The 25,057-nt window shown below is 57.8% G+C and overlaps 3 protein-coding genes and 1 non-coding gene across 9 annotated transcripts in view; 3 read left to right on the top strand and 1 right to left on the bottom strand.

Moving 5' to 3' along the window:
- Ap1b1 (adaptor related protein complex 1 subunit beta 1) overlaps positions 1–8,954 on the top strand; it is a 53,812-nt gene extending 44,858 nt beyond the window's left edge. For 4 of the 5 annotated variants that reach the window (XM_048343249.1, XM_048343251.1, XM_048343250.1 and 1 more), the window contains exons 15-22: positions 289–432; positions 3,128–3,273; positions 5,499–5,628; positions 5,907–5,991; positions 6,374–6,460; positions 6,550–6,704; positions 7,219–7,227; positions 8,015–8,954. In XM_048343249.1, the coding sequence (XP_048199206.1) occupies positions 289–432; positions 3,128–3,273; positions 5,499–5,628; positions 5,907–5,991; positions 6,374–6,460; positions 6,550–6,704; positions 7,219–7,227; positions 8,015–8,089 (831 nt within the window). In that variant the 3' untranslated portion in view covers positions 8,090–8,954. The remainder of the gene's footprint in view (positions 1–288; positions 433–3,127; positions 3,274–5,498; positions 5,629–5,906; positions 5,992–6,373; positions 6,461–6,549; positions 6,705–7,218; positions 7,228–8,014) is intronic. The other variant, XM_048343253.1, reaches the window with a different exon arrangement.
- LOC125349815 lies at positions 3,902–3,998 on the top strand. Its single transcript, XR_007210618.1, has one exon. It is a non-coding gene; the product is annotated as a small nucleolar RNA SNORD125 (small nucleolar RNA).
- Positions 8,955–17,216: 8,262 nt separating the features above from the next.
- Rasl10a (RAS like family 10 member A) lies at positions 17,217–19,768 on the top strand. The gene is made up of 3 exons (XM_048343248.1): positions 17,217–17,888; positions 18,875–18,990; positions 19,255–19,768. The coding sequence occupies exons 1-3, from the start codon at positions 17,670–17,672 to the stop codon at positions 19,520–19,522; spliced, it is 603 nt and encodes a 200-aa protein (XP_048199205.1). The 5' UTR covers positions 17,217–17,669; the 3' UTR covers positions 19,523–19,768.
- Positions 19,769–19,949: 181 nt separating this feature from the next.
- On the bottom strand, positions 19,950–24,812 carry Gas2l1 (growth arrest specific 2 like 1). 2 transcript variants are annotated; one of them, XM_048343246.1, is made up of 6 exons: positions 24,756–24,812; positions 23,500–24,152; positions 22,186–22,293; positions 22,008–22,104; positions 21,750–21,921; positions 19,950–21,277 (listed from the first exon to the last, which is right to left on the bottom strand). In XM_048343246.1, the coding sequence occupies exons 2-6, from the start codon at positions 24,130–24,132 to the stop codon at positions 20,248–20,250; spliced, it is 2,040 nt and encodes a 679-aa protein (XP_048199203.1). In that variant the 5' UTR covers positions 24,133–24,152; positions 24,756–24,812; the 3' UTR covers positions 19,950–20,247. The 2 variants fall into 2 exon arrangements, with proteins under 2 accessions (XP_048199203.1, XP_048199204.1); XM_048343247.1 differs by having other exon boundaries at positions 21,049–21,203.
- Positions 24,813–25,057: the final 245 nt, after the last annotated feature.

Here is a 25,057-nt window from a genome sequence, read left to right as displayed (position 1 = left end):
CCTACAACCCCTCTCTCAGAGGAGAGTGCCTGTGCTTAGCACCTCCCACCCAGCCGAATGTCTCAGATTCCCCTTTCAGCTACGGGCTGAGTCCCTTGCCAGGGGTCACTTCCTGAGGTTCAAGGCTCATGGGACTGGGCCTCTTCTCCACCTACCTCGCTCCTTGTGTCTACAACATAGAAATGCAGAGCACATGTGAGGGCTGCCCCTCTTGCCTCATTTTCTAAAGAGAGTATCCGCTACTACTCCTCATACCCTGATGTTTCTGTTTCTCCTTCTTCTTTCCAGATTGGGGACAACAACTTTGGGGCACCTCCAGCAGCAGCAGTACCTGCCAGAGTAGGTGCCCCCATTGGCAGTGGCCTAAGTGACCTGTTTGACTTGACCAGTGGCGTAGGCACCCTGTCAGGCTCCTATGTGGCCCCCAAAGCAGTAAGTACCTTGCCTTCTCTTGTGGCAGAAGCTGTGGAAGAAGTCATAGACTGGTTTAGGGGCCTCTTCAGTGGTGCATGTGGGGGAATCAGCCAAGCCAGTGCTGATGAGAAAGCTAGGCATGTTGCTGGATGGGACTGAGGTGTAAGGGAAAGCATTCCAGCAGAGGCTCACTAAGCCCAGCCTGCAGGACAATCAGCTTAGCTGAGCAAAAGCAGGATGATGTTCCAGCCTGGATAACAGCCTGTGGCCAATCTTAGAGGAAGAGAAGCAGTCTTCTCAGGGCACTTGTGCCCATCAGTCCCAGTGCCTCACTCATTGAGGACAGTTCTCCCTTCCTATCCCTAAAGGAAACTTGTAGATTACCATCTGCTTATACATAGGAATCCAAAAAGAATCTGGGCCATCACTACGTGAAGAGCACCGAAGGAAGGGAAGAGTACGGGTTTCAATGCTGTAACACTGGCCCACCCACCTGCCCCAGAAGAAATGTGGACATTGCCACCTGGCTGCAGCAGCCACAGGTGGTGTCAGCAGCTCCGGAACCACAGTAGTGTACCATTAGTTTTCAAAGAGGTTACCAAGTCCTGGAAAAGGTCTGAGCATGACAGATTGCCCCCTCACACACACCCCCGCCCCAGAGTCACGATTCTTGAAACTTCAAGGTATACATGTGTATTGTCTGTCTATAGATAAGCCATGTAGAAAAGACCCCATCATCCCCATGACAAAAAGGCCCAGCATTCCTGTCTCCAACCTAAGCATTGTAATGGCCCCTATTTGCCACCTAGAGATGCCTACAAGTACTCATTCTGTCCCAAGGACAACACGACTCTCAGGCTCTAGCTAGACCACAGATTAGTAAGGAAAAGACCCAGCAAGGCTCACAGAGCTCCCTGAGCCTCTGCTCTCCAGATACAGCAGACTCTTGAGCCAGGCCTCTAGCTAGATTCTTTGTGTGTGCCAGTACTGTGCTTGAACTCAGGGCCTAGGCACTGTCCTTTAGCTTTTTCACTTAAGGCTAATGCTCTGCCATTTAAGAAGCCACAGCTCCACTTATGGCTTTTTGCTGGTAAATAAGAATCTCTTGGAGGGGCTGGAAATATGGCCTAGTGGAAAAGTGCTCACCTCGTATACTTGAGGCCCTGGGTTCGATTCCTCAGCACCACATACGTAGAAAAAAGCCAGAAGTGGCTCTGTGGCTCAAGAGGTAGAAAGAAGCCAGTGACAGTGCTCAGGCCCTGAATCCACGACCCAGGACTGGCAACAAAAACAAAAAACGAATCTCTTGGACTTTCCTGCCTGTGCTGGCTGCAAACTGGATCCTCAGATCTCAGCTCCCTGAGTAGCTAGGATTACAGGCATGAGCCACCATTGCCCAGCCACAGTGACAAGAACAACAAGACTGCTCCATCAGTGAGCAAGGGCATGCACTGGTGATGGGGCCAGTCACCAGTCCGGAATAGGAGGAAGCTGATGGTTCAGGCTCAGGGCAGTGGTCAGCCGGCTGAGGCTGGACTCCACGGCCTTCATAGTACTATACCTGCCCTCTCACAGCTGAGAACTCGGTGGTTTCTGTCCAGGTCACTGCCAAGAGTCATCCAAGTAAGAGGGTGAAGAAAGGCCTGCCAACAGAGGGAAAAGTGGGCATGAGGGCAAGCAGAGCCTGGATCAGCCCCAGGCTGTGGAGGCCATTGCTAGGCGAAGGGCCATGATCACCTTGACATTCTACAAGCTGACTGGCTGCTGTGGAAAGCAAGGAGGGGAATGGGGCGGAGCTGTCTTACCTGTGGAGTCTGATGGTGGTGTCTGTGGAGAGAGAGGGGCCAAGGGGGTCCTGGGGGAAACAGGACTTGTTCTGTGTGGCTGCAGCCTGGAATATTTGCAGAAGCTGTCAGGTGGGACTAGACTGTTTTGATGCTTATGGGGTGGTGAGCTGGTCAGAGGAAATCAATGGCCTGAGACACATCTGTATGTCCACAGGGCAGCACCAGCAGATGCCCTTCCTTGCAGGCCTGCTTCCTATTGATGATGGTTCTATAAACACCCCTTGCATTCTGGCCATACCAGACTCTGATCACAGACTGAAAGTTAGAAAAGCAGAGCCCCTCTTTCAGAGAACCCCCTAGGAGCAAGGAGAGGGAAACACAGGCTCATGTGTATCTGCTCTGACAGCTTTGGGTGTCAGATGAGCTGGCTCTTGAGCTGAGACTTAACAAGAGCAGCCAAGATACTGAAGGCCAGATGGGAGGTCCTCTTAGGACTGTCCTTGGTCACACTAGTTTCTGTAATGAGGGGCCAGCCTGTCTCCTGCAAGAGAGGACAGCAAGGAGGCATCAGACTCTGGCCGGAGGCCAGGATGGGTGCAAGACACTCCGCTCTGTCCTTGGCTTGTCAGGAGGCTGGCAGGGCTCGCCTGTCTGATCGCCTTCCTCAGCATTACCCTCTCTAACCTCTGCATACTGAGCAGCCCTTGAGCACACCACATACCCCCTTACTCCTGCCATTCTAATATGTACCCATGCTGGGGCTGTGAACCATGAGTCCTCATCATCCTGTGATGCATTCCCTAATGGTGAATCTGGAAGGCCATTTTAGGAGAGAAAGGAAGGGCACCCCCACTCCACCCTCAGGAGCTGTTGGGTTTGGAGTAGGTAAGACACACGCCAGGCCTTTCTCACCTTCTTCCCTTCAGGTCTGGCTCCCTGCCATGAAGGCCAAAGGGCTGGAGATCTCAGGCACCTTCACCCGCCAAGTAGGCTCCATCTCTATGGACCTGCAGCTGACCAACAAGGCCCTGCAAGTCATGACAGACTTTGCCATCCAGTTCAACCGCAACAGGTGAGCTTGGGGGCTAGCCACTGAGAGTGCCTCTTGGGTCTGCAGGCACCTGAGGGCCTGAACTCTGCACGGAATGTGGCTTAGTAGTAGAGTGCTTGCCTAGCATGCATGAAGCCCTGGGTTCGATTCCTCAGCACCACATGCACAGAAAAAGCCAGAAGTGGCATTGTGGCTCAAGTGGTAGAGTGCTAGCCTTGAGCAAAAGGAAGCCAAGGACAGTGCTCAGACCCTAAGTTCAAGCCCCAGGACTGGTTAAAAAAAAAAAAAAAAGTACAGATTCCCCTAGTGACATATTTATGTGGACTCCAAAGCCCCAGGCAGATTGGGTATATGCCCTGAGTTTTGCCTTCCTGCACTTGCTTCAGGCTGGCAGCCATCTTTGGAAGCACCCCACATTTTTAGGACTCTTGTCCCACCATGACAGAAACTCAGGCCTCCTCTCCTGGGCTGAGTCACTCCACAGAGCTGCCTGCCAGCCTTCCCCCGGTGGCAAATGATGTTCAGACAGGGCATCTGGGGATGAATGGGAACTACTCCAAATTTCTCATCCCTCATGCCCCTACACTGTGGGAAATTGTACTTCCTGGAACCATGCTGGATTGGGCCTACTAGTCCAGGGCTCTTCAGAAACCAGAGCAGCCCCTCCTGATGATTCTTCTTCCTGAGCGGCTCTAGTGATGAGCAAACTGAGCCTCTAAGAAGTTGACTGAAGGGGCTGCTTCCTCAGAAAGCCTTGGGTAGGTCAAGGGAGCTGGTCAGCTCTGCCACTGCCCCTCTAGAGGACAAAAGCCACAGATACATTCCAAGCCACTAGGGATGGTCCTGACGATCACTCCTAACAACCCACCGTGCACTGAGTCCTTCTTGGGTTGCAGATCCTGTGCCAAGGGCTTTTGGAGTGTTTTCCCAGCCATCTGACGGCCCTATAAAGTTGGTACCATTCCTCCCTTGTAATCAGTAATGATACCTAGGCCCAGAATCATCCAGAGGCAGTGATGGAAGCTCCCAGAAAAGATTGGAGTGTGGAGTGCCACCACACAGGCCCAAAGTTTCCCCCACATCATCTTCCACTGTGTTCCGGGCGGGTCCAACTGGCCCTATGGGTAGAGCACAGTGAGGTCAGGCACTTTGAGTTGTTATCAGCAGAATCAGAAAGACAAATCCTGCAGGGCCTGGGCATGAGCCAACCCTCACCAAAGCTCGGCTCCTTTTCCCTGTCAGGAAGATGGGATGACATATGCCCCCCTCCTTTTATTCTCTTTGTTTTTTTCTTTTTGTCAGTTATTGGGGTTGAATTCATAGCCTTGCAGAGCACTCTGTTTGAACCATGTACCCATGCCATTTTGCTTTCATCATTTTTATATAGGGTCTTACTCGCATTTATATCTGAACCAGCCTGGACTTATTGAGATGTCAAGCATGCAGTATCATATTCAGCCTCTTCCATCAACAGAGTCTGCTGACTTTTCTGCCTAAGATGGCCTATAACTGCTATCTTCCATTCCCAACTTCCCACAAAGCTAAGCTGGCAGGCTCTTACCACCACACCCACCAGTGATTTTAGAAGGGAATCTCGTAAACTCTTCTGCCCTGGCTGGCTTGAACCACAATCCTGTTCTCACCCTCCAGAGTAGCTAAGATTACAGGTGCGAGCCACTGCTCATCAAATTTGTCTGTTTATGAAGATAGAAATTGTTATACTACCTATGCCTGGCTGGCCATGCTGAGCACCCAGTCAGGTCCCCATTCACATATTGGGTCTTACTCCCAAGAGCCTGTGATTGGAAGGGGATTGTCCTAGATTGCCTACATGTTCCTTTACCAAGGAGCAGGGCTTTTCTGAGTTTCTGTGGCCTCGTGGTGAAATCTGGCTTTTGCTTAAAGCCATCAAACCTCTTGGGAAGGGAGGGGAGGGAGATGGACCTGGGTTTTCAGGTTAGAAGAAAAGTATAGTCCAGGCCCTTGGTGTTGCATAGAGCTTCCTGAGAGCAGGCAGGGTGGCCCAGAGAAGAGCAGAGAACTACTTTGGCTTACAGTTAGGTGAGGCAGAGCAGCCATCTCCCCAGGCTTTTGCCTCCTGTCTGAATACCATTAAGAGACACGTGGTCAAGAGCTTGTATGAGACCCACTCAATGGAGGCTCTCCATGCTCACCACCACCCCTGCTGGACTCCACCTGTCCTGTGTCAGCACTTGCTACCCCTGTGGGGGCTTCTCTTTTCCCAGCTTTGGCCTGGCCCCCGCCGCCCCACTCCAGGTGCACGCGCCTCTCAGCCCCAACCAGACCGTGGAGATTTCCCTGCCTCTTAATACAGTGGGCTCAGTCATGAAGATGGAGCCTCTGAACAACCTCCAGGTGTGTCCCCACAGGGCCAGGCACTACCATCCTACAGCCCCCAGCTTGTGCTAGCAAGGGGCTGGTCTATGGAGTCATGCTCTCACCTACCGACATGTCAGGAGGCCCGGGTCAGAGGGAGTGCAGAGGTGTGGCTACAGGGGAGGGTCATGTGAGAGATCCTGCTGGGGACTCCTTTCCCAGGCCTTTAGAGGTGGTCCCAGCTCAGGAGGCATGGTGTGGCCCCTCAGAGGCTGACTGCCCCCTTCCCTGCCCTCCCTTCCCCTCCCCATGCTTAGGTGGCTGTGAAGAACAACATCGATGTCTTCTACTTCAGCACCTTGTATCCCCTGCATGTCCTCTTTGTAGAGGATGGGAAGATGGGTGAGTCATCTCACTGATGGGCACTGCCACTTACCCTCAGCGTGTCCCACAGGCCGCAGATAATCTGGTCATTCCTAGTGCCCGTCTCTGTGTTCCAAGAAGGCAGCGGAGGGCTTGGCTCGCAACAGCATGGAACAGGTGTTTCCCCACCAGAGGCCTGTGAGGCAGGCTGTGACTGACTGATGAATGGCTTTGCAGGGCCAGCGGAGGAAGAGGGGCAGGGATGAAAGGAGAGCCAGCTGAGGGTTTGCTCAGGGGGAGTAGGAGGGGCTGGGGAGTAGCAATTTCCCACTCAGCTTCCAGGTAGCACTGGAGACCAGGCCTCTTTCCTCCCACGTGCCATGGAGGGGCTGCCACTTACCCAACCCCACTTACCCTGCAGACCGGCAGATGTTTCTGGCCACGTGGAAGGACATTCCCAATGAGAATGAAGCCCAGTTCCAGATCAGAGACTGTCCCCTCAACGCTGGTGAGAGCCCCTAGCCCTGAGCCCAGTGCTGTGGTCCATGCTGGCCTTCGCTTGCTACCCCTCTGACCCCAGGCCATCTGATTCCACAGAGACTGCAAGTAGCAAGCTGCAGAGCAGCAACATCTTCACCGTTGCCAAGAGGAACGTGGAGGGCCAGGACATGCTCTACCAGTCCCTGAAGCTCACCAATGGCATCTGGGTGCTGGCAGAGCTGCGGGTCCAGCCTGGCAACCCTAGCTTCACGGTGAGCATCCTGGTACCCACCCCCAGTCTTGGCAGCTCCCAGGCCAGCAAGGGGCTTGGGTGGGGGCCAGTGTACCAAGGGACCCTTCAAAACCAGGATGAATGGGAGTCAGTCTGTCCCTGATAGAAACCTTTCTAGAAACTTTAAACTCATCACATTCCCCTGATAGGACATCAGGGTTCCCTCAACTGGGAAGTGACATTGCTGGGCACAAGCCCTCCTGTACCCAATCAGGGGAAACTGGTTCCTAGCAGCCCACACTTTCTGGCCTTGACACCGCTTCTGGGGGTGCTTGGTCATCCAGGAGGCCACACTGCTGTTCCTGGGCCCAGGGAGCCCAGCTTCACCTCTTCCCGTCCCCCTGAATCTAGCAGACATGGCCCTTGGACACCACCTGAGTCCTGCTGGTGGCTGTGGCTGGTGGGCAGGGCTGCGGCCATGGCTTTGTTGGTGATAATTTGTTTCCCTGTTTGGTTGCTGCATGTCCACCTTCCCACTGGCATCCGTGGTGCAGGACTTGGAGGTTAGCAGACTGCCTTTTTCTTCCTCCTCCTCTCCGTCCTCCACAGCCTTACTGTGCATGCGCTGTCCGTCCTCTGGCCTGGCCCTGTGCACCTGAGATCCTCTGCTTATGCCCTTTCTCTTGGCCTTGCCTCTTTTTGCTCCCAAAGCTGGGAAAATGTGCATGCAGGCTGCTGATACCCTGCTGCTCTCCATCCACCCCACACACACTGTGCAGCTGCCTGCCCTGCTCCCTGACTGCAGCCAGCCAGTGTTGCCAGGGGAAGGGGAGGCTGACCTCTCCGCCCTCTGCCTGGATCTCAAGGCTCAGACCTCAGTCTCATGAACCTGCTTCCCAGGCAGGAAACCAGGAAAAAAGCCAGGGAACCCTGCCATCCCACGCTGCCCCCACCGCCGGGAGGTGCCCCCTCCCCAGCAACGCCCCCTCAGGATGGTCCATCAGGCGTGGTCCTGAGGCTCTCAGACCTCTGGGGGGCAGGGCTGCAACCAGCAGGGTGGGGGCTGGGCACGCCTGGCAGCCTCAAGCCTGTGAGTCACGGCCTGCTGGTGGGGCTCTGGTGGTAAGAATGACAGCAGATGTGTGGGCTGCAAGTATGTTTGGTCCCCACCTGGCTGGTTGCAACGACCACCCCCTCTGCTTTCCCTCACATCTGCCCTAGCCACAGCTGCCACCCTGCCACGTGTGCATGCACACTCTTCCATCCCATGCCCTCGCCTCCCCCTCCTCCCTGCATTCTTTCTTGAGGAGGAGCTCCAGGGATGAGCTCCTCTGCTTTCTCCCTCTGCAGCTGTCCCTGAAGTGCCGAGCACCCGAGGTATCCCAGCATGTGTTCCAGGCCTACGAGACCATCCTCAAGAACTGAGCCTCAGCCAGCCCTATGCAGTCCCTGGGGGGTGGCAGCGCTGCCTTCCTGTGCGAAGGGCTCCTAGCCACAGGAGGGAGCCTCCCTGGTCCTGACAGCAGGCACACCAGAGTCCTGGGCACAGGTGGTCCCCCTTCTGGGGTGAAATCCCAGCATACCCTGTTTCCAGTGGCCCCTCTTCCATCACTATGATATTAGTCAGGTGAAGAGGGGACAAAGGAAACAGCCAGGGCAGAAGCTGGGCAGCAGGTCTCAGGGTCCTCATGATGGGTGGGCACAGGACACTCCTCAGGTTCCTAGCTTCACCCTGTCCTGGTGTGGGGGAAGGGCCCTGGGTAATTGAGCTGCTTCCCAGGGTCTAAGTCCAGGAGTCAACAGTGGTGGCAGGAACAGAGCTGAACGAGGGGACCCTGGGCCTGCACCATCCACCAGCACCTACCAGCTGCTGTCCTGCGACCGCCTGCATGGTCACAACCACACTGTAGCTGAGCCCTGCCTCAGCCTCACTCCCCAGCAGCCATGCTAGCCCGCCTGCCCCAAGGAAGGCCACTGCCTCCAGGACATTCCTTGGTGTGCCCTCCGTGAGACCAGGCAAGGATGAGGCGGCAGCCAGTAAGGAGCCCCCAGCCCATCTGCCTGACAGTGCTTTAGGGCCTCCTGACACTGCTGTTCAATAATAAAGATTCTGCTTTGGCAGTCATAGACGCCTCTTTCCCTCCACAAATGTCAAGGCTGAGGTGGCCCCTGAGGGGCCAGGGATGGAGACTGCCCCCTGTGGCTCCATATCTAATATATATAAAGAGAACATATATATTGTATGCTTACTCTTTATTTTCAAAAGGAGTGAATAAAAATGGTGACATCACATGTGTCGCTGGCCAGTGTGTCAGGTCCTGAGCTGGCCGGGAGCAGTTCTGGGCCGAAGCCGTGTGCCCAGCTATGTCCTGCATTGGCCCCGGACACAGCTCATTCTCCCAGCTCCCTGCTGCCCCAGAGGCTCCGGGAGCAGTGAGTGCCTCAGGTGAGGGGCGGACAACCACTCCAAAGGACACCCGCATCCCTTGCACTGGCCTGGCTCTCCAGAGAACATCTGTCTGCATCGTAGCCCTGGGTTTGGGGAGTGGGGAGGGACTTGAGCCTGTTTGGGAGGGTGGAGCATTAGGGTACCACCCCTTAAGCCCAGAGACTGCCTGCTCCATTTGTGCTCAGCCCTGCAGCCTGCCTTCTGATGTGCTGCTGCCAGCTAGGCTTCTGGAAGCCCGGGGGAGGTGCTGGGCACCACCACTGGCCCAGGGGTTGCAGTATTGCTCCAGAGGCCACAGCCAGGAGCAAGTGAGGTCCTTGCTTACACAACCCTGGTTCTTACCTCACTTGGCAGTCTGCCACCAGAAAGGCCCCAGGCAGGAGCAGCCGAAGGAGCAAGGATGAGATGCAGCCTTGAGAGTGTCCCCCGGGGCCTGTTACCCAACACCCCTCACCCGATGCCATCCATGCGTGCACCCAGGAGCGCTGCGGTTACCTCCCCGGTCATCCAGGGTCTCACCCTCCACCTGGGCCAGAGGAGGAGAAATGAAGGAGGCAGCCGTCCCCACTGGAGGACAGAGGGCAGCCAGAGGCCCAAAACTGCACTGAGCTGAGCAAGGCTGGCCTGTCATGGAGCACCTCGGCCCTCCTGATACCGTCTGCGCCTATACCTCAGATGCTAGTGGGCACAACCCCCACAGTGCCCTTGCCCACCCATATAGTGCTCAGGAAATATGGCAGGTGCTTACTGTGCACAGGGAGCCCAGGGGCTGGTGGCTCACACCTGTATTCCTAGCTACTCAACAGGCTGAGGTCTGAGGAGTACACCGCAAAGCCAGCCTGGGTAGGAAAGTCCAAGAGACTCATCTCCAGTAGACCACCAGAAAACAGAAGTGGCGCTGTGTCTCAAAGTGGTAGAGTGCTAGCCTTGAGCAGTAAAGCTCAGGGAGAGCACCCAGACCCTAAGTTCAAGCCCCATGACTGGCAAAAAGGAATGGTAAGGGCTGGGAATATGGCCTAGTGGTAGAGTGCTTGCCTCGCATACATGAAGCCCTGGGTTTGATTCCTCAGCACCACATAGATAGAAAAAGCCAGAAGTGGTGCTGTGGCTCAAGAGGTAGTCTGCTATCCTTGAGCAAAAGGAAGCCAGGGACAGTGCTCAGGCCCTGGGTTCAAGCCCCAGGACTGGCACAAAAAAAAAAAAAAAAGAATGATAATATGCAGTGGGAAACATGGGAGGACATTTTGCACTTCACATAGGCTTTGCCGCCCCACTGTAGCAGAAAACAAGTGCCCAGACCTTCAGAAGTGCTGCGAGGGCCACAGGCCCATGCCCTTAGCTGCCCTATCCCACCCGGCAGGACTCACTCCCTCTTCAGCCCTTCGCATCCCTCAGGGAAGAACTGCACTGGCTCCTAAACATGTTTTCTAGCCAGGTGCCGGTGGCTCACGCCTGTAATCCTAGCTACTCAGGAAACTGAGATCTGAAGGTCACAGTTCAAAGCCAGCCCAGGCAGAAAAGACCAGGAAACTATCTCGAATTAACTAAAAACAAACAAGCCAGAAGTGGAGCTGTAAGTCCAGTACCACAGTGCTAGCCTTGAGTACAAAAGCTCAGGGACAGGTGTTCAGGCTCTGAGTTCAAACCCCAGGACCCCCCCCCACACACACACACACACACAGCCCTTGGGAAATTCACCTTTCTGAATGGTCCCATGATATCCTAGGTGGACAGCTCTTCATGCACCTGCACCCTGGCCTCATCTCACACTCAACTAGTGGCTTATGTTCGTTTTTAAGGAGAAAGTGACTCAGGAAAGGGGGGAAGATCCTTCATATATACCTTTTTCCCCCACTCAGTCCTTAATTTTCCTCTCAGTAGACAAAGATTGCTAGATTGGGGATTTCTGTCAGGGACAGTCCATGTGAATGTCCAAACCAAGGCCTGGAAGTATTTACTAAACAAATGGTAGCCCACCTAGGGATAGCCAACATGTGGCTGTTTACTAATATCTGTCTGTCAGATCTAAGTACTGGCCTGGAGCCTGCAGCCACGCATAATGCTGTACCCTCAGCACACACTTCTGTGCTTACTGGAGTCTCGTTTCTGGAGCTCTCTCCTATCAGTACAAATCAACAGACCTTGGTAATTTCCAGAGCATGGCCTTGTGGCCAGTCCCTGCGGATTGGATGGACACTTCCTGTCTCCCAGGTCCTCCCTGCTCAGAGACACAAGTGGGATGACCCCTCCAGGATGATGTTTTCCATTGCAGTTAGTCGTGTGGTAGCACACATCTGGTACTGGGACCTGAACCCGGGGGCCTCCCACTCAGTTTTCACTGCATCTGATGCTCTACCTATTTAAGCCACACTTCTAGCCCCCCACTTTTTTTCCTGGTTAATTGGAGATGGGAGTTCTATAGACTTTGAACCATGAACCTCCAAGTGTCAGCCTTTTCGAGTAGCTCCAATTACAGGCTTGAGCCACTGGTACCCAGCTTATTTTACTTTTGGTGGTACTATGATTTGAACTCAGGACCTTACATAGGCTAGACAGGTGTCAGCACCTGAACCTAGACTCCTGATGAGCCATGCCCAGCTCCTTTGCTTTTTCTTCTTTTCTTTTTTTTTTTTTGCCTCAAATGAGGAGGTCTCTTTCTTTTTTTTCTTTTTTTTTTTTTCTTTTTCTTACCTGGGCTGCCCTGAACCATGAGACTCATTTTCTCTTCTTGAGTAGTTGGGATGACAAGTGTGTCACCACGCCTACCCTTTTTATTGGTTGAGATATTATGAATGTTTTAAAATCTGGCTTCTAATCATTATATGCTCAGTCTTTTCCTCCTGCATAGCAAAGATTGCAGGTATGAGCCACCACACCCAGCTATTTAGTTTTGAGGCAGGGTCTCCTTCTGAAGAAGCCCCGGCTGGTTTGCACTCACTATGTGAGTTCACGTGTGAGCTAGCCTGGAACCTAGATCCTTGTGTTTCAGTCTCAGTGCTAAAATTACAGGGATGGACCACCACACCCAGCCTTAGTGTTTTAAATGTTCTGCTTTCTATGTGTTTTAGAGCCATTGGACCTTTTTTTTTGTGAGCAAACTCCATAATTTCTGCCTGTTTTTCTCTAGTTACTGGTTCTTATCCACTTGCTGGTTTTTTGTGGGTTTTTTTTTAGCTCTCCCATTTTGCTATGCTTTTTCCTTTACCATGCTGACACTGGGTTTTATGTAATTTACTTTTGATCTTTTCTTCCTAGTACTGGTCTGATCTTGGTGTTTGCATTTCCCTTCTGTTCCATCTGGCTGTGTGGAGGAATGAGGTGGGAATCCAACTTCCCCTTTCCCCCAGCTGGCTCCCTCTTTGCCTCTACAGCATCTATGAATAATTCATCTTTCCCCAGACTTTACAGGCCATTTTTATCATACACTGAATTTCCACCTATATTTGAGTGTTGCTCTGTATCAAAGAATTTCACTATTCATTGGCTTCTGCCTTTTCAAAAAGTACCTGCTTTGTTGTTTCAACTTTAGAACTACATTGTATCTTTTTTTAATGATCATATTTGTATTTGGATCACACCAAATATTTATATGGAAAACTGACATCCTTGTACTATGTCAATAGGGGCCTTAAGGGGGATTGAGGGTGTAGCTCAATGGTGGAGCACTTGGCTGGCATGGCTCAGGCCCTGGGTTCCATTGTCAGCTGCAAAAACAGTAACAATAAAAATAATACCATTAGACATATATAAGCAAATATGAAAATAGAAGCCTTTTCATTGTAACTGTAAAGGGTTTTCCTTATGGGTTTTGGTTGTTGTTGTTGCCAGTCCTGGGGCTGGAACTCAGGGCCTGGGCACAGTCCCTGAGCCTCTTTGTGCTCAAGGGTAGCAGTCTACCACTTGAGCCACAGTGCCGCTTCTGGCTGTTTCTGAGAAGTTTATTGGAGATGAGAGTCTTAGGGGCTTTCCTGCCCAGGCTAGCTTTGAATCACAATCCTCAGATCTCAGCCTCCTGAGTAGCTAGGATCACCGGAGCCTGGCTCTTCTCTTTTTTTCTTCCTCTTCTCTCCTCTTTCTCTTCCTTTCTTTTATCTTTTTCCTTCATTCTCTCCTTCCTTCTTTCTCCCTCCTCTTTTTTCTTTTCTTTCCTTCCTTCCCTCTTTCCTCCTTTGCACTTCCTTTCTTCTGACAGTCCAAGCTGCTCCAGGCTCATCTCACATTTGTCCCATCCACACCAGCAATCATTTCTCCAAGGAGCTGGTGTATGTTGGTTATGTGGTGATAGGTGTGAGCATGCTGGAGGGCTGGATGTGCATGTTACTATGGTAACTATGGTGAGGTGTGGCTTCCTGGTCCTCGCTGACAGATCTTGAGGCAGAGGCAGCAGCACGCTTGCCCATGTGTGCGCACCCCTCCCCTTGGAGTGAAATCATCTCAGATAGACTTATTTTGATCTCACCAACCTATTATTCCAGTTCTTCCCTCCATATCATTTCATCATGTCATGTCACTGCATCATCTTCCCATGTCCCACAACTCTCTGAAGCCTGGACCTCGTCATCCACTTTACAGAGAAGGAAACTGAGTCTCAGAAAGTTTTCCTAACTTGCAGAGATGACACAGCCCTGGGAGGAAGGATCAAACCCAAGAGGTCCCACCAGAGGCCCGAGGTGCCCCCTCGTGTCCTGTCCTGATAGCTGAGAGACATAGCCTGGCTCCCTGGAGGCTGATGAACCATCGAGTGGTCAGTTGACAACATAGTCCCAGACATCCAGGCAGACCCCCATTCAGAGCTCAGAGAGGTGAGTTGCTGCCAGGACAAGTGGCATGGACCCATGGCTCATGGCAGGATAGCATAATTCATGGTCAGTGTTGTGGCTCAGATGGCTGACCACAAGAGCCAGGCTCCCTCCTGGGAGCTGATGCAGTCTGGGATGTTGAAGCCAGGCTAGCTGGAACACACCATGGCTACAGTGAACTGTGGGAAGCAGAATTGTGCATGGGTCCTGGGTCTGCTCAGCTGCCTTCCAGCCCGCTCCATTATCTGGGCCTTGACCCCTCAGAGCTCAGCCTCGGTGTCACCCAAACCTGGTGCCCCCCAGGCCTGAGTCAGTCCAGGCTGACTGACCTATAATGGCTGCGAGTCTGTATTCCTTAAAAGCCACAAAGCACAGAAGTGATCAGCTTGGCTGTCATTAGGGAGATGATTTGTATGTCTTGTGGGTTATCTCCAAACTCTAGATGGGAACATATGAGGGGTCAGGAGACCCCCCTGGGGAATAGGGAGAGGAGTGACGGAGCAGCCCACAGCCATACTTTGGGGGAAGGAAGGAGGAACAACAAGAGAACCCTACAACAAGAGAATCTACATCCCAGGCAGTGCAAACTGGTTGGTCTTTGGAAAGCCTAACTCAGGGCCATCCACTTCATAGCCCAGCTCACCTCCAAGAGTGATGGGGCCACCACAAAGTCCCAAGCTGATAGGACCATGGGTTCCAGCTGACCACCTCCTGATGCCCCATGGCCCTGGGCCCGTGAAGCTGGTTTTTTCTCTGTAAGTCAGGCTCAAGGGCACAGGGGTCTGGGTTCCAGTCTTCCCTCCTGCTAAACATCTTCCTTCTGAACCTCAGTGGACAGGTAGTGGGAGCCAGTGCTCTCCTGGTCAGAGGGAGCAGGTTAGCAACACTAGTGACAGTTCCCCCAGGGATGGAGTGCACAGAACTTTGTGGGGACCTGGGGGCACTTCTACTTCCAGGAACATGCAGACAAGCCGTACTGGGCCCCAGAGGGGCCTGGCATGCAGCCCTGCCTGGGAGAGGCCGCTGTCAGCAAAGAAGGCTTCTCTTAGCAGCTGAGAGGGGCATAAGCAAGACCAGCTTGACATCCACCCCCTAACCTGCTGTGTCCCCAACAGAGGAAGGGGGCTAACTTGATTTCCTCCCTGCCTTGTTCACCGAAGGAAGAGAACCAGCTCACAAAATGTCCCAAGTCCAAAGATTTCATATGAAAGAGGGGAAATCAAGTGATTGTCAGGAAAAGCAAAGCCTGGCATCCCCTATCGTTAAATGTGAAGACTTCAAACATCTGAAGAGGAGACTGTGAGTTCCCCAGTGTCTAAGGAGAGGAATGGAATCAGATTCAGGTCCTTGGTTCAGCCTCGGTCTTGGAGAAATGTCCGATTCATTGCTTAATCTGCGTCTTCCATTGCAGAATTAGTCCTTCCTTCATTTTCCCCAGGCTGGGATGAGGATGTTGTCTGTACTTTTGTAGTTCCTAGACCTTGATGGTTCTAAAACCTTCCTTCCTAAGGAACATTTTTTTTCTTTTTTTCTGTTGTTCCTGGGATTGCTTGAACTCAGGCCTGGGTGCTATCTCTGAGTTCTTTTGTTCAAGGCTAACACTCTACCACATGAGCCACAGCCCCACTTCGGTTTTCTGATGGTTCACTGGAGGTAAGAGGTTCATGGCCTTCCCTGTTCATCTGGCCTTGAACTGTATTCCTCAGATCTCAGCCTTCTGACTCACTGGGACTACAGGCATGAACCACCAGCACACAATTCATTTTTCTCTTTCCTTCCCTTTCCCTCTTCCTTCCTTCTCTTCTCTTCTCTCCTCTTCTCTCTTTCAAAATCTATCTTTCAAGGCACTAGTGGCTCACACCTGTAATCTTAGCTACTCAGGAGGCTGAGATCTGAGGATCACAGTTCAAAGCCAGCCAGGGAAGGAAAATCTGTGAAACTCTTATCTCTAATAAACTACTCATAAAAAGCCAGAAGTGGTGCTGTGGCTCAAGTGGTAGAGCGTTAACCTTGAGCAAAAAGCTGCTCAGGGTCAGAGCTCAGGCCCTGAGTTTGGGGTAGGTCATGCCTGTAATCCTAACTAGTCAGGAAGGTCTGAGGATCTAGGTTTGAAGCCAACCTGGGCTGGAAAGTCCATGAGACTCTTACCTCTAACCAGCAAAAAGTTAGAAGTGGAGGTGTGGCTCAAATGGTAGCATACTAGTCTTGAGCAAAACTACCAAGCAAGAACATGAGACAGAGAGAGAGAGAGAGAGAGAGAGAGAGAGAGAGAGAGAGAGAGAGAGAGAGAGAGAGAGAGAGAGAGAGAGAGATAGACAGAGAGCGGGGCACTGGTGGCTCATGTCTGTAATCCTAACTACTCAGGAGGTTGAGATCTGAGGATTGTGGTTCAAGAAGCCAGCCCAGGCAGAAAAGTCTGTGAGACTTTTTATCTCCAGTAAACCACTCAGAAAACCTGCAAGTGGTGCTGTGGCTCAAGTGGTTAGCCTTGAGCACAAAGAAGCCAGGGACAGTGCTCAGGCCCTGAGTTCAAGCCCCAGGACTGGCAAAAAAAAAAAAGAGAGAGAGAGAGAGAGAGAGAAAGAAAAGGAAAGCCATCTCAGTATCTGGCAAGCAATAAGGCTTGAAATATTCATTGAAGAGATTAATAAATAAAACCTTTAATCAGTGCAGAAATGGAGATTTCTGTGCACTCCATGTTTGGGGATGCCAGAAGTGTGAGAGCCCCAACTTAGTGGGGAGAGGGCCAAAGCAAGAGCATGAGGGTTGGGCAGATCCAGATTTTCCCAGCCATGGGGGAGGAGCTCCCGCCTGCTGCAGAGCCCAGGCATCTGGGCTCTGGGAGTCGAGTTTGGACGCTGTGCCAGAGTCTTAAAGCAGAGACTCCTGCCCTTAAAGTGGTCTGCACAGTGACCGAGGCGGGGCCAGCCCGTCCCTAGCTCTTTTCTCTACTGATTCACTTCTAGCTTGTTGATGCAGGAAAATCGCAGCCACGCTGTTGTGCTCCACGTGCGCTGGCCCCAGCCCCTCCTGCCTCAGTTTCCTCCTTCCTGAGCAATCACATCTCTCTGTGGCTAAAGGTTCAAGGCTGTGAAGCCGGGGGTCGCTTAGAGGAGGGTCTGGCTCTTAGTAGGTTCTCAGAGGCCATTTCGGGAAGGCCCTAGAGGCCTCTGTGTGTGCTGGAGGCCGGGCAGAGCCCCAGGGCGGTGCGGTGACTCTGCCAAGGTCACACAGGCAATCCTGATGGGGCCCGGCGGCCTGGCACCGGGCGCCGGCTGGTGGCTGGGCGCGGAGGGGGCGGCAGCCGGGGCTCCCTTCCCGGGAGGGGGCCAGGGAGGCGGGCGCGGCGGTTACCTCATCGCCGCCTCCCTCCCGGAGCCCTGCTCGCTCGCGTTCTCACTCGCGCCACCGGCTGGGGCGGGACAAGGACGGAGGCCCGAGACGCCGGCCGCGCCGCGCGGAGCTCGGAGCTCGGAGCTCGGGGCCGCGCTGCGGGCGGAGGCGGCGTCTGCGCACGGCGCCGGCTCTCTACTCCCACCCCGAGCCTCGCCGCGTCCGCACCGGCTCGAGCTGCTGGCGCGTCCGCCACCGGCTGCACGGCCGCCGCCAGCCCCGTCCTCCGGCCTCAGGTGTCGCGGGGGCCGACGAGGAGCGCGGCGGGGCCGGGGGCACCGGGCAGGGCGCGCGGCGGGGCGCACGAGGCGCCGCACCGGCCCATGAGGCTCCCGGGCGCGGGGCGCGGCAGCGCGGGCCGGCCATGGGGGGCAGCCTGCGGGTGGCAGTTCTCGGCGCCCCGGGAGTGGGCAAGACGGCCATCATCCGCCAGTTCCTGTTCGGTGACTATCCTGAGCGCCACCGGCCCACGGACGGCCCCCACCTCTACCGGCCCGCGGTGCTGCTCGACGGCGCGGTCTACGACCTGAGCATCCGGGACGGGGACGTGGCTGGCCCGGGCCCCAGCCCCGGAGGCCATGAGGTAGCGGCTCAGGGCTGGGCAGGGGAGCGGGACGGTGGGGCCGGGCGGCGAGGGTGTGCGCTCGCGGCCCACGTGCGCGCCCACGCGGCCAGCCCGGGGCGCCCTAGCGCCGGCCGCCCAGATGGACGCCGGCTGGGCTCCCGCTGGGCGCGGGTCCGAGTCCGCTCTTGCTGGCCTGGAGGCGCCACACAGGGCGATTCCGCCCGGTCCCGTGCGTGCTTCGCTTTTCTCTGCCCCCGGTGCTGGTGGGTCGGGATCGGGGTCCGGCCAGACCGGTGCCGCACCCCGGAGGGTGCGTCGCTACGTTGTTTGCGACCTTGGACGGAGCTGTAGTGGGGGAAACGGGGCCGAGACACACAGGTGTACTTGTCAAAAGGGCATCGTCTCGCATTCCTGTAGCCTGGGGCAGACTCGGCTAGTGATCTGTGCCAAGCTCGGGGTGGACCTCCGTCCTAGATGCTTAGAGGAAAAGGCAAGGCAGGATGCAGAAACTGGGCTGGAGGGGATGGCATTGGATCTGAACCTAGAAAGGTGGAGTTTTAAGTGAAAATAAATGGCTAAAAGCATTCTAGGTGGGAAGAACAGCAGGTGCTGGGCTCTGGGAGGCGTCCGTGTGCGCAGCTGCGGGCAGTGGGCTGAGGCCGGGGGCTTGGCCGTTCATCTGAAGGGCAGCAGTGACCCGCAGAGGCGGCGGTGGGGGAGCTAGGCTGGGGAAAAACTGGCAGGAGGAAGAGGAAGATTGGGGTGAGAGAAGCCAAGGGGAGGCCCCGGGGTGAAGGAGAGCTGGAGGATGACAGGCACGAGTGGAAATGTGTTTTCACCTTGGCGGCCATGAGGTTGAGGCCTCGAGGAGCTTAGGGGAGACCGGCTATAGGTTGACTGGGGCCTGAGGGCGGACTGTGGGGTTTGGCGTCAAACGCCTGCAGAGAGTTCAAAGGGGGTGGGGGAGAAAGAAGGCTCCGGCATCCCCTGGCCTCCGTCCCCAGGACCCTAAGGACTGGAGCCTGCAGGACACGGACGCCTTCGTGCTGGTCTACGATATCTGCAGCCCGGACAGCTTCGATTACGTGAAGGCCCTGCGGCAGCGCATCGCGGAGAACAGGTGGGCGCGCGGCTGCGGGCGCTCCGGTCTGGGTGGGGGCCGTGGGCTGTCACCGTCGCTGGCTGGGTCTGTGGGGTGGGGGTGGGGGGCTCAGGCCTTTGCCCACGGAAAGGTCTCCGTTTGGATGAAGTCTTTGGCACACTCAGCACTGGTGTATTGGGGGCGGGTCTCTGGCGTAGTAGGGACTGCGTCTGCGTGGGGAAACACTCGTGGGGGCGGAGTTCCCGGCCCCGTGCCTGGTCCCCTATCCTGGCCACTACCTAGGCCGGCGGGCGCACCCGAGGCTCCCATCCTGGTGGTTGGCAACAAGCGGGACCGGCAGCGACTACGCTTCGGACCTCGGCGTGCGCTGGCCGCCCTGGTGCGCCGGGGATGGCGCTGCGGCTACCTCGAGTGCTCCGCCAAGTACAACTGGCACGTGCTACGTCTCTTCCGCGAGCTCCTGCGCTGCGCTCTGGTGCGCGCGCGCCCTGCGCATCCGGCCCTGCGCCTGCAGGGGGCACTGCATCCGGCGCGCTGCAGCCTCATGTGAGCGGGCGGGGAAACCTCCTCCCCTATTGGACAGTCAGAGTCCCGCCCCGTCTCCTAGGCAACAGGCTTTTCTTTGAACTTCATTGGACCCGGCCAGACCTAGGCCCCATTGGATAAGATCACTGGGACTTTATTTGGTTGCTACCCCGATGATGTTAAAGACGAGACTACGAATGTGATTACAAGCACTCAGACTGCTCCAGGAGCTTCTTTGGATGCATTTTTTAAGCCACGCCTCTCACGAGGTAATAAACAATAATTTAAATTGTTTAAGCACTTGGAGTTTGACTCGAAACTGGCACTTTGATCCAGAAGGTCAGAGGGTGCCAGGCCTGGTTCCCTGGCATTTAACACCAGAATCCCAACTTGTAATGAGGGTTGCCAAAACGGGCTGCGATGGCTCAAAAGTTGAGTCTCCAAGAAACAAAGACAGGTGACTGGAGCAGAACTTTACTGTCAGAGGCTCTGCTGAACCACAGGTCCTCAGGACACCGGGCTGGGCCGGCGGCCTCCTCTAAGGCATTCAATAATATTAGTAATTAAATAGCAATGCTGATCCCCCAACCGGAATGTACAACAGAGGTCCCATTGTGCCACGTGGTCCCGAGGGGGTCTGGTCCCATGAGGTCTGGAACGTAGGGGGGTTCCCTGATGCAAAGGGCAGGTTAAGGCCACAAAGGAAAATAACGAGTGGGTTTGGGGAGCAGCTGGACTGGTCCATCACATTCAGGAATCTGGCTCAGCTCTTGGGGTGACAGAGTGAAGGGCTTGCCAGGCCCTAAGCTCTGCGGGTTCAGATGGGCGGCGGGGGCCCCGGGGCGTGGGGATGCGTGAGGGTTTACGATCTGGCTGCGTGTCCATCCGCCCCCGTGCCCAGGTCCTTGTGCGTTCTGGGTCCGACAAGGGGCTCCCAAGTGTATCTAGGGGCGCCCCTGTGCCAAGGCATGGGCCGCCTTCGTCGGAAGAGCTGGATAGGGCCTGGCTGCAGGGCCCAGGCAGCCCATTGGATGTCCGGCCAGAGTCCCCCGCTTGCCCACACTTGCCCACCAGGATGCTGAGCGAAGAAGAAGAAGAGCTGGACGAACAGTAGGCCGAATCTGGTGCCGAAGGATCGGGGCCCCGAACAGGGTCAGGGGCGGGTCCGGTGGGGGTCCTGCTGGCAGCAGCCTCCAGGGCGCGGGCGTTGGCTAGGAATTCCTCTTCCAGGCGCTGGAACAGCTGCTGCTCCTGCTGCGGGTCAAGCTGCAAGGGTGTGCGGAAGACGCTGGCTGGGGTGGCAGCCGGCTCTGGCGCAGGGCTGGAGAGGCGGGGCGGCCGGGGTGCTGCGGGGCTGCGGGCACGCGGAGTCTGCGGGGTGTGCCGGCCCGAGCCCCCGCCGCCCCGGCCCCGGGGCAGGTACGAGTGCTGCCCGTCCCGGTCCCTGCGCACGAGCAGCACGGCGGCCTGGTCTTCTCGGCTCTGGCTGCGGGCCCGCCGCGCGGGGCTGGGGGCCGACAGCTGGGCCCCGCGGCCGCCCGGAGCCGCGCAGGAGCGCCCCCGGTCCGGCCGCTCTCGGGACTGGCTTCGGGGGACGGGCGGCCGTCTTGCGGAGGCCGGGGTGCCGGTGGTCAGCCGCCGGCTGGGCCGCTCCCGACGGGGGCCGCCCGCGTCGTCACCGCGGGCGCCCAGGGGGCCGCTGTGGGCTGAGGAAGCGGAGGAGTCACTGTCCCCGGAGTGGCGGCGGGAGCGGGGCAGGGAGGGCAGCGGATCTCGGATCCTGGGGATGGGGAACAAGAGGGGAGCGTCACTGGCGCGCAACGGGGGCAGTGTGTTGGGAACCGCACGGGGGCCTCCGGCCCGAGGGCTTTCGGGGAGAAGTGAGACCTCGGAGCAGCTTCCTGTGGCCACTCGGGGCCGTCACGCAGCGGAAGGAAGGCGTGAGGGCGGCTGGGCGCTGGGCCCCCTTCCGCAGGCCTCTGGTCCCCCCGCCGCGCCCCCCTTCCCCGAGGGCGAGCCAGGAGGAAGCCGGGTCGGACTGGCCGCGGCCCAGGCTCAGGCCCCGCCCGGGCCGTGTTGTTGGTTTGGCGGGGTTGCCATGGAGACGGGGAGCCAGGCCCGCCCCCGCCCGCGGGAACTTTTCCCAGCTGTGAGTCACTTGGCGCGGCCGTCCGGGCCGCGTCCCTCCCGCCACCCCCGCCACCCCCCCCCCCCCCCCGCGTCCCGTCCTCCCCCGCCCCACCGGGTCTCACCTGAGCGGGGTCTCGGGCCCCTCCTTTGTGCTTCTTAAACTAACGGGAGTCACTTCGGGCCGGGAGCTCCGACGCTCGCCGCCGGGGACGGGGCTGCCAGGGCTCGGGCTGGGGCTGGGTGACACCCTCTGCGGGGAGAAGGTTGGGGCCCGCGGCTGGGAAGGGCGGTGGGCTGTGGGGAGAGGGCAAGCGGGGCGTGAGGGGCGGGGCCTGGGGGCGCAGCCCGCGCCCGGCCCGCCCGCCCGGCCCGGCTCTGACCGAGGGAAGCGCAGCGGCACGGGTCGTGCTTGTCCAGGTAGTGCTCCAGCGTGTCCCAGCCGCCGCCCACGCGCACCATCACGTGGCTGCGCAGCACCTGCGTGGGGCGGGGGCGCGGGTCAAGGCGGGGTCCGCGTCCGCGGGCCGGCCGGCCCCGCCCCTCACCCGCACCACTCACCCGCACGAAGATGAGCAGGCTCGAGTCTCCCACGCGGTACTTGCCCTCCGACACCTTGATCATGGGAAACTGGTCCGGGCAGGTGCAGCGACCCAGGATCTCCCTCACCTGAGACCGGGGAGAAGAGGCTGCAGGTCAAGGGTCAGGCCCCTCCCCTGGAGCCCAGGGGCAGTCAGCTGCTCTGGAGCCAGGAGGAAGTTCTTCCGAGGAGAACTGGCACTGTGCTGCCCTGGACATGGGGGCAATTTTTCCACCGGCTTTTCTTCCTTTTCCTTGTTTGTGTTTTTGGAGACAGGTCTCACTAGGCAGCTCTCCCCCTCCAGGGTCCCCCCCCTCCCCCCAGTTCTTCCCTTCTTGGCTCAGAGTCCACGAAGCTGGCCAGGATAAGATGAGGCTAGAGCCTGGGCCCCCAATGAACCATGGTCCCCCTTCCCCCTTCACCGTGTCACTTTGCCAAGGCCCACAGAGGCCAGGTGCTGGGAGGGGGCAGGTCAAAGGGGACAAATCCAGGGGGCCTATGCTACTGGCTGAGTGAGCATCCCTGGCAGGGTACCACAGTCAATGGTGGGGCACACAGGCCACCCGCCTGGTGAGCACACAGCTGCACACATGTCACCTCAGGCTGGAGTTGCCAGGCTGGCTATGTGGGAGGCACTGCCCGCCTCCTCACCCAGTGGCGCTGGAGGAAATGAGCAGGTGGGGCCTCCAGCGACCCAGACCCAGGCTGGGGGTGGGGCATGGGCTCTCCCACAGCCATCCGGCTACCCACCTCCTGGGCAGGCACAGCCTAGTCCTCAGCTCCTGATAAGAAAGAAACTCTTGGCACAGCTGCGGGGGTGGCAGGGACGCCTAGGCCCTGGGAAAGGAGGCAACTGGGGACTAGGCACTAAGCTCAAACTTCTCTAGCAACTCCCAGCAGGCCTTCTGCTTCCTTTTTGCGAGGGGGTGGAGGGCTCCAGGCACTCATTGCCCATCAGCCTCGATGGCACTTATTCGGCCCTGAGATGAGGGTTGCAAAAGCATGCAGGGTGCCCAAGTCAAGAGGCCCCAGATCAAGGAAATAGGCAGACTTGAGTGGAGGTTTAGCATGGAAAAGAGGAGACCACAATTATGCCAAGAGTCCAGATTCTCCTCTCTGGGCCAGCATTTTCCCCAAGGCCAGGTACACCCTTGGCGTTTAGCATATGCACCCTTTCCATGGAGCAGACCCCAGGACCCCAGGAGGTACAGGGGCAGGCGGTGGGGACAGACTGTGTCCTCTGGTCCACCTGCCTGGCCTGCGGTTGGAGGCTGGCTGATGACCCCATCACTCACCAGCTCATCGAGGTTGCGCAGGTCACTGGGCGTCATCCGGGGCCCCCGCATGGGGGCCTTGGGCGCAGCGATGGACTCGATGACACTGTCCCCAGCAGCAGAGTTGTCACAGGCTGGGGGCGCAGCATGCAGCTCCTGCTCAATTTCTTGCTCAAACTGCACGAGGCGGGGGGCAAGCAGGCCGAGGCGGGCACCGCGCCGGGCCACCTCCAGCAGGCACAGCACCACGCTCTTCTCGTTCTTGCGCAGCACGAGGTCCTCGGTCTCGAACATGAGCACCTCGGGCACGCCCAGTTCCGTGCGACACCAGCCGATGAAGGTGGCTACGTTGTCCCGGGCCATGAAGGAGCCGGGAGCCACGCTGTGGGCCTGGAAGGCCACACCTCGGGCGGGGCGGGGGACGGCTAAGGCCCGGGCGGCCTCGGTGACAGCGTTGGCATGTTGGCACAGAGTTGTACCTGTGGCCAAGCCCGTCAGGAAGCCATCTCCGCCGCCCGGCAGACCCAGGCCGTACAAGGCATTGAGCCACTCGGCCAGGTCCTCCTTCATGGCCTCCACGTAGGCCTCGCTGGAGCGGAACGGCCGCACGCTCTTGGCTGCCGAGCCCTCGATGCCCGCCACGGGGTCCGCCATGCCCGGGGCCCGCCGAGTCACTGCAAGCGGGGACACAGGCGGGGTGGCGGTGAGGACACGGCAGGTGCCCACCACCGCCAGCTCCCCCCGGGGCCGGGCCCGGGGCAGAAGGGCGCAGGGCGCTCCGGTGCCCGCGTCCGTGGAACGGGCGCAGGGCCATCGGGCGCCTCCGCCCGGCGCACGCGCCCACAAGACCTCCCCGGCGGCTCCTCCCGCACCCCTTCCCCGCAGAAGCTCCGTGGGAACAACCGTGGAAAGGCGGTACTCAGAGCCGGGCGCGTGGCGATCTCCGCTGGACGGATGGGGGAAACTGAGGCTCCGGAGGCTGGGGGCTGGGGGGAGGGCGCTCGCGACGCGGAGGGCGAGGCCGACCTCGGTGGGGATCCCTCAGCCCAGTCCGCCGGGCCCAGGCCTCGCCTCCTCCGGGAAGCCTCCCCAGCGCCGCGGGCCGGTGCGGGCACGGCCGGGGTGCAGAATGGCTTCCTCCCACCGGGCTCCGGGGCCGCGGGGCCGGGCCCAGAGACGGTGCGGAGCCGCCCAAGGTCACACAGCCTTCGGGACGGCGCCGCCGGGCCACGGCCCTGCGCGAGCCGGACAGGGGTCCCCGGGGTCCCCGCGCTCACCTGGCTCATCCCGCCGCGGCCCCGGGCAGCATCGCCCCGGCGGGCCGGAGCCAGGCCGGGCCGGGCCGCCGCAGAGAGACGCCGCCCCGAAGCCCGGTGGATCCCGGCGCCGTGGCCGCCGCTGCCGCCCGCGGCCGCCGCCGCCGCCGCCGCCGCCGCCGCCGCGTCTCGCCCCGCCCCCCTGGAATTCGGATCCGGCCCGGAGGGGCGGGCGGGGCCGCGTGCTCTTAAAGGGGCCGCGCCCTTCCCGGGCGGCCGCGCGGATTGTGGAGGGGAGGAACTGGGCTCTTCCGGCCTGGAGT

This window comes from Perognathus longimembris, chromosome 3, assembly GCF_023159225.1.
Source record: "Perognathus longimembris pacificus isolate PPM17 chromosome 3, ASM2315922v1, whole genome shotgun sequence".
Taxonomy (NCBI): domain Eukaryota; kingdom Metazoa; phylum Chordata; class Mammalia; order Rodentia; family Heteromyidae; genus Perognathus; species Perognathus longimembris.
Note: the sequence above shows the minus strand (reverse complement) of the source record. Positions and strands in the feature narration are given on the sequence as shown.

What these genes read in the sequence shown, in the direction of transcription:
- Gas2l1 (XM_048343246.1), bottom strand. Translation starts at nt 24,132, where the DNA reads ATGGCGGACCCCGTGGCGGGCATCGAGGGCTCGGCAGCCAAGAGCGTG. An exon ending in GTGCCGCTGCGCTTCCCTCG is followed by an intron (nt 21,922 to 22,007) that starts GTCAGAGCCGGG and finishes CTCTCCCCACAG; the next exon opens with CCCACCGCCCTTCCCAGCCG. An exon ending in GGGCCCGAGACCCCGCTCAG is followed by an intron (nt 21,278 to 21,749) that starts GTGAGACCCGGT and finishes CCCCATCCCCAG; the next exon opens with GATCCGAGATCCGCTGCCCT.
- Rasl10a (XM_048343248.1), top strand. Translation starts at nt 17,670, where the DNA reads ATGGGGGGCAGCCTGCGGGTGGCAGTTCTCGGCGCCCCGGGAGTGGGC. An exon ending in CCAGCCCCGGAGGCCATGAG is followed by an intron (nt 17,889 to 18,874) that starts GTAGCGGCTCAG and finishes CTCCGTCCCCAG; the next exon opens with GACCCTAAGGACTGGAGCCT. An exon ending in CAGCGCATCGCGGAGAACAG is followed by an intron (nt 18,991 to 19,254) that starts GTGGGCGCGCGG and finishes GCCACTACCTAG; the next exon opens with GCCGGCGGGCGCACCCGAGG.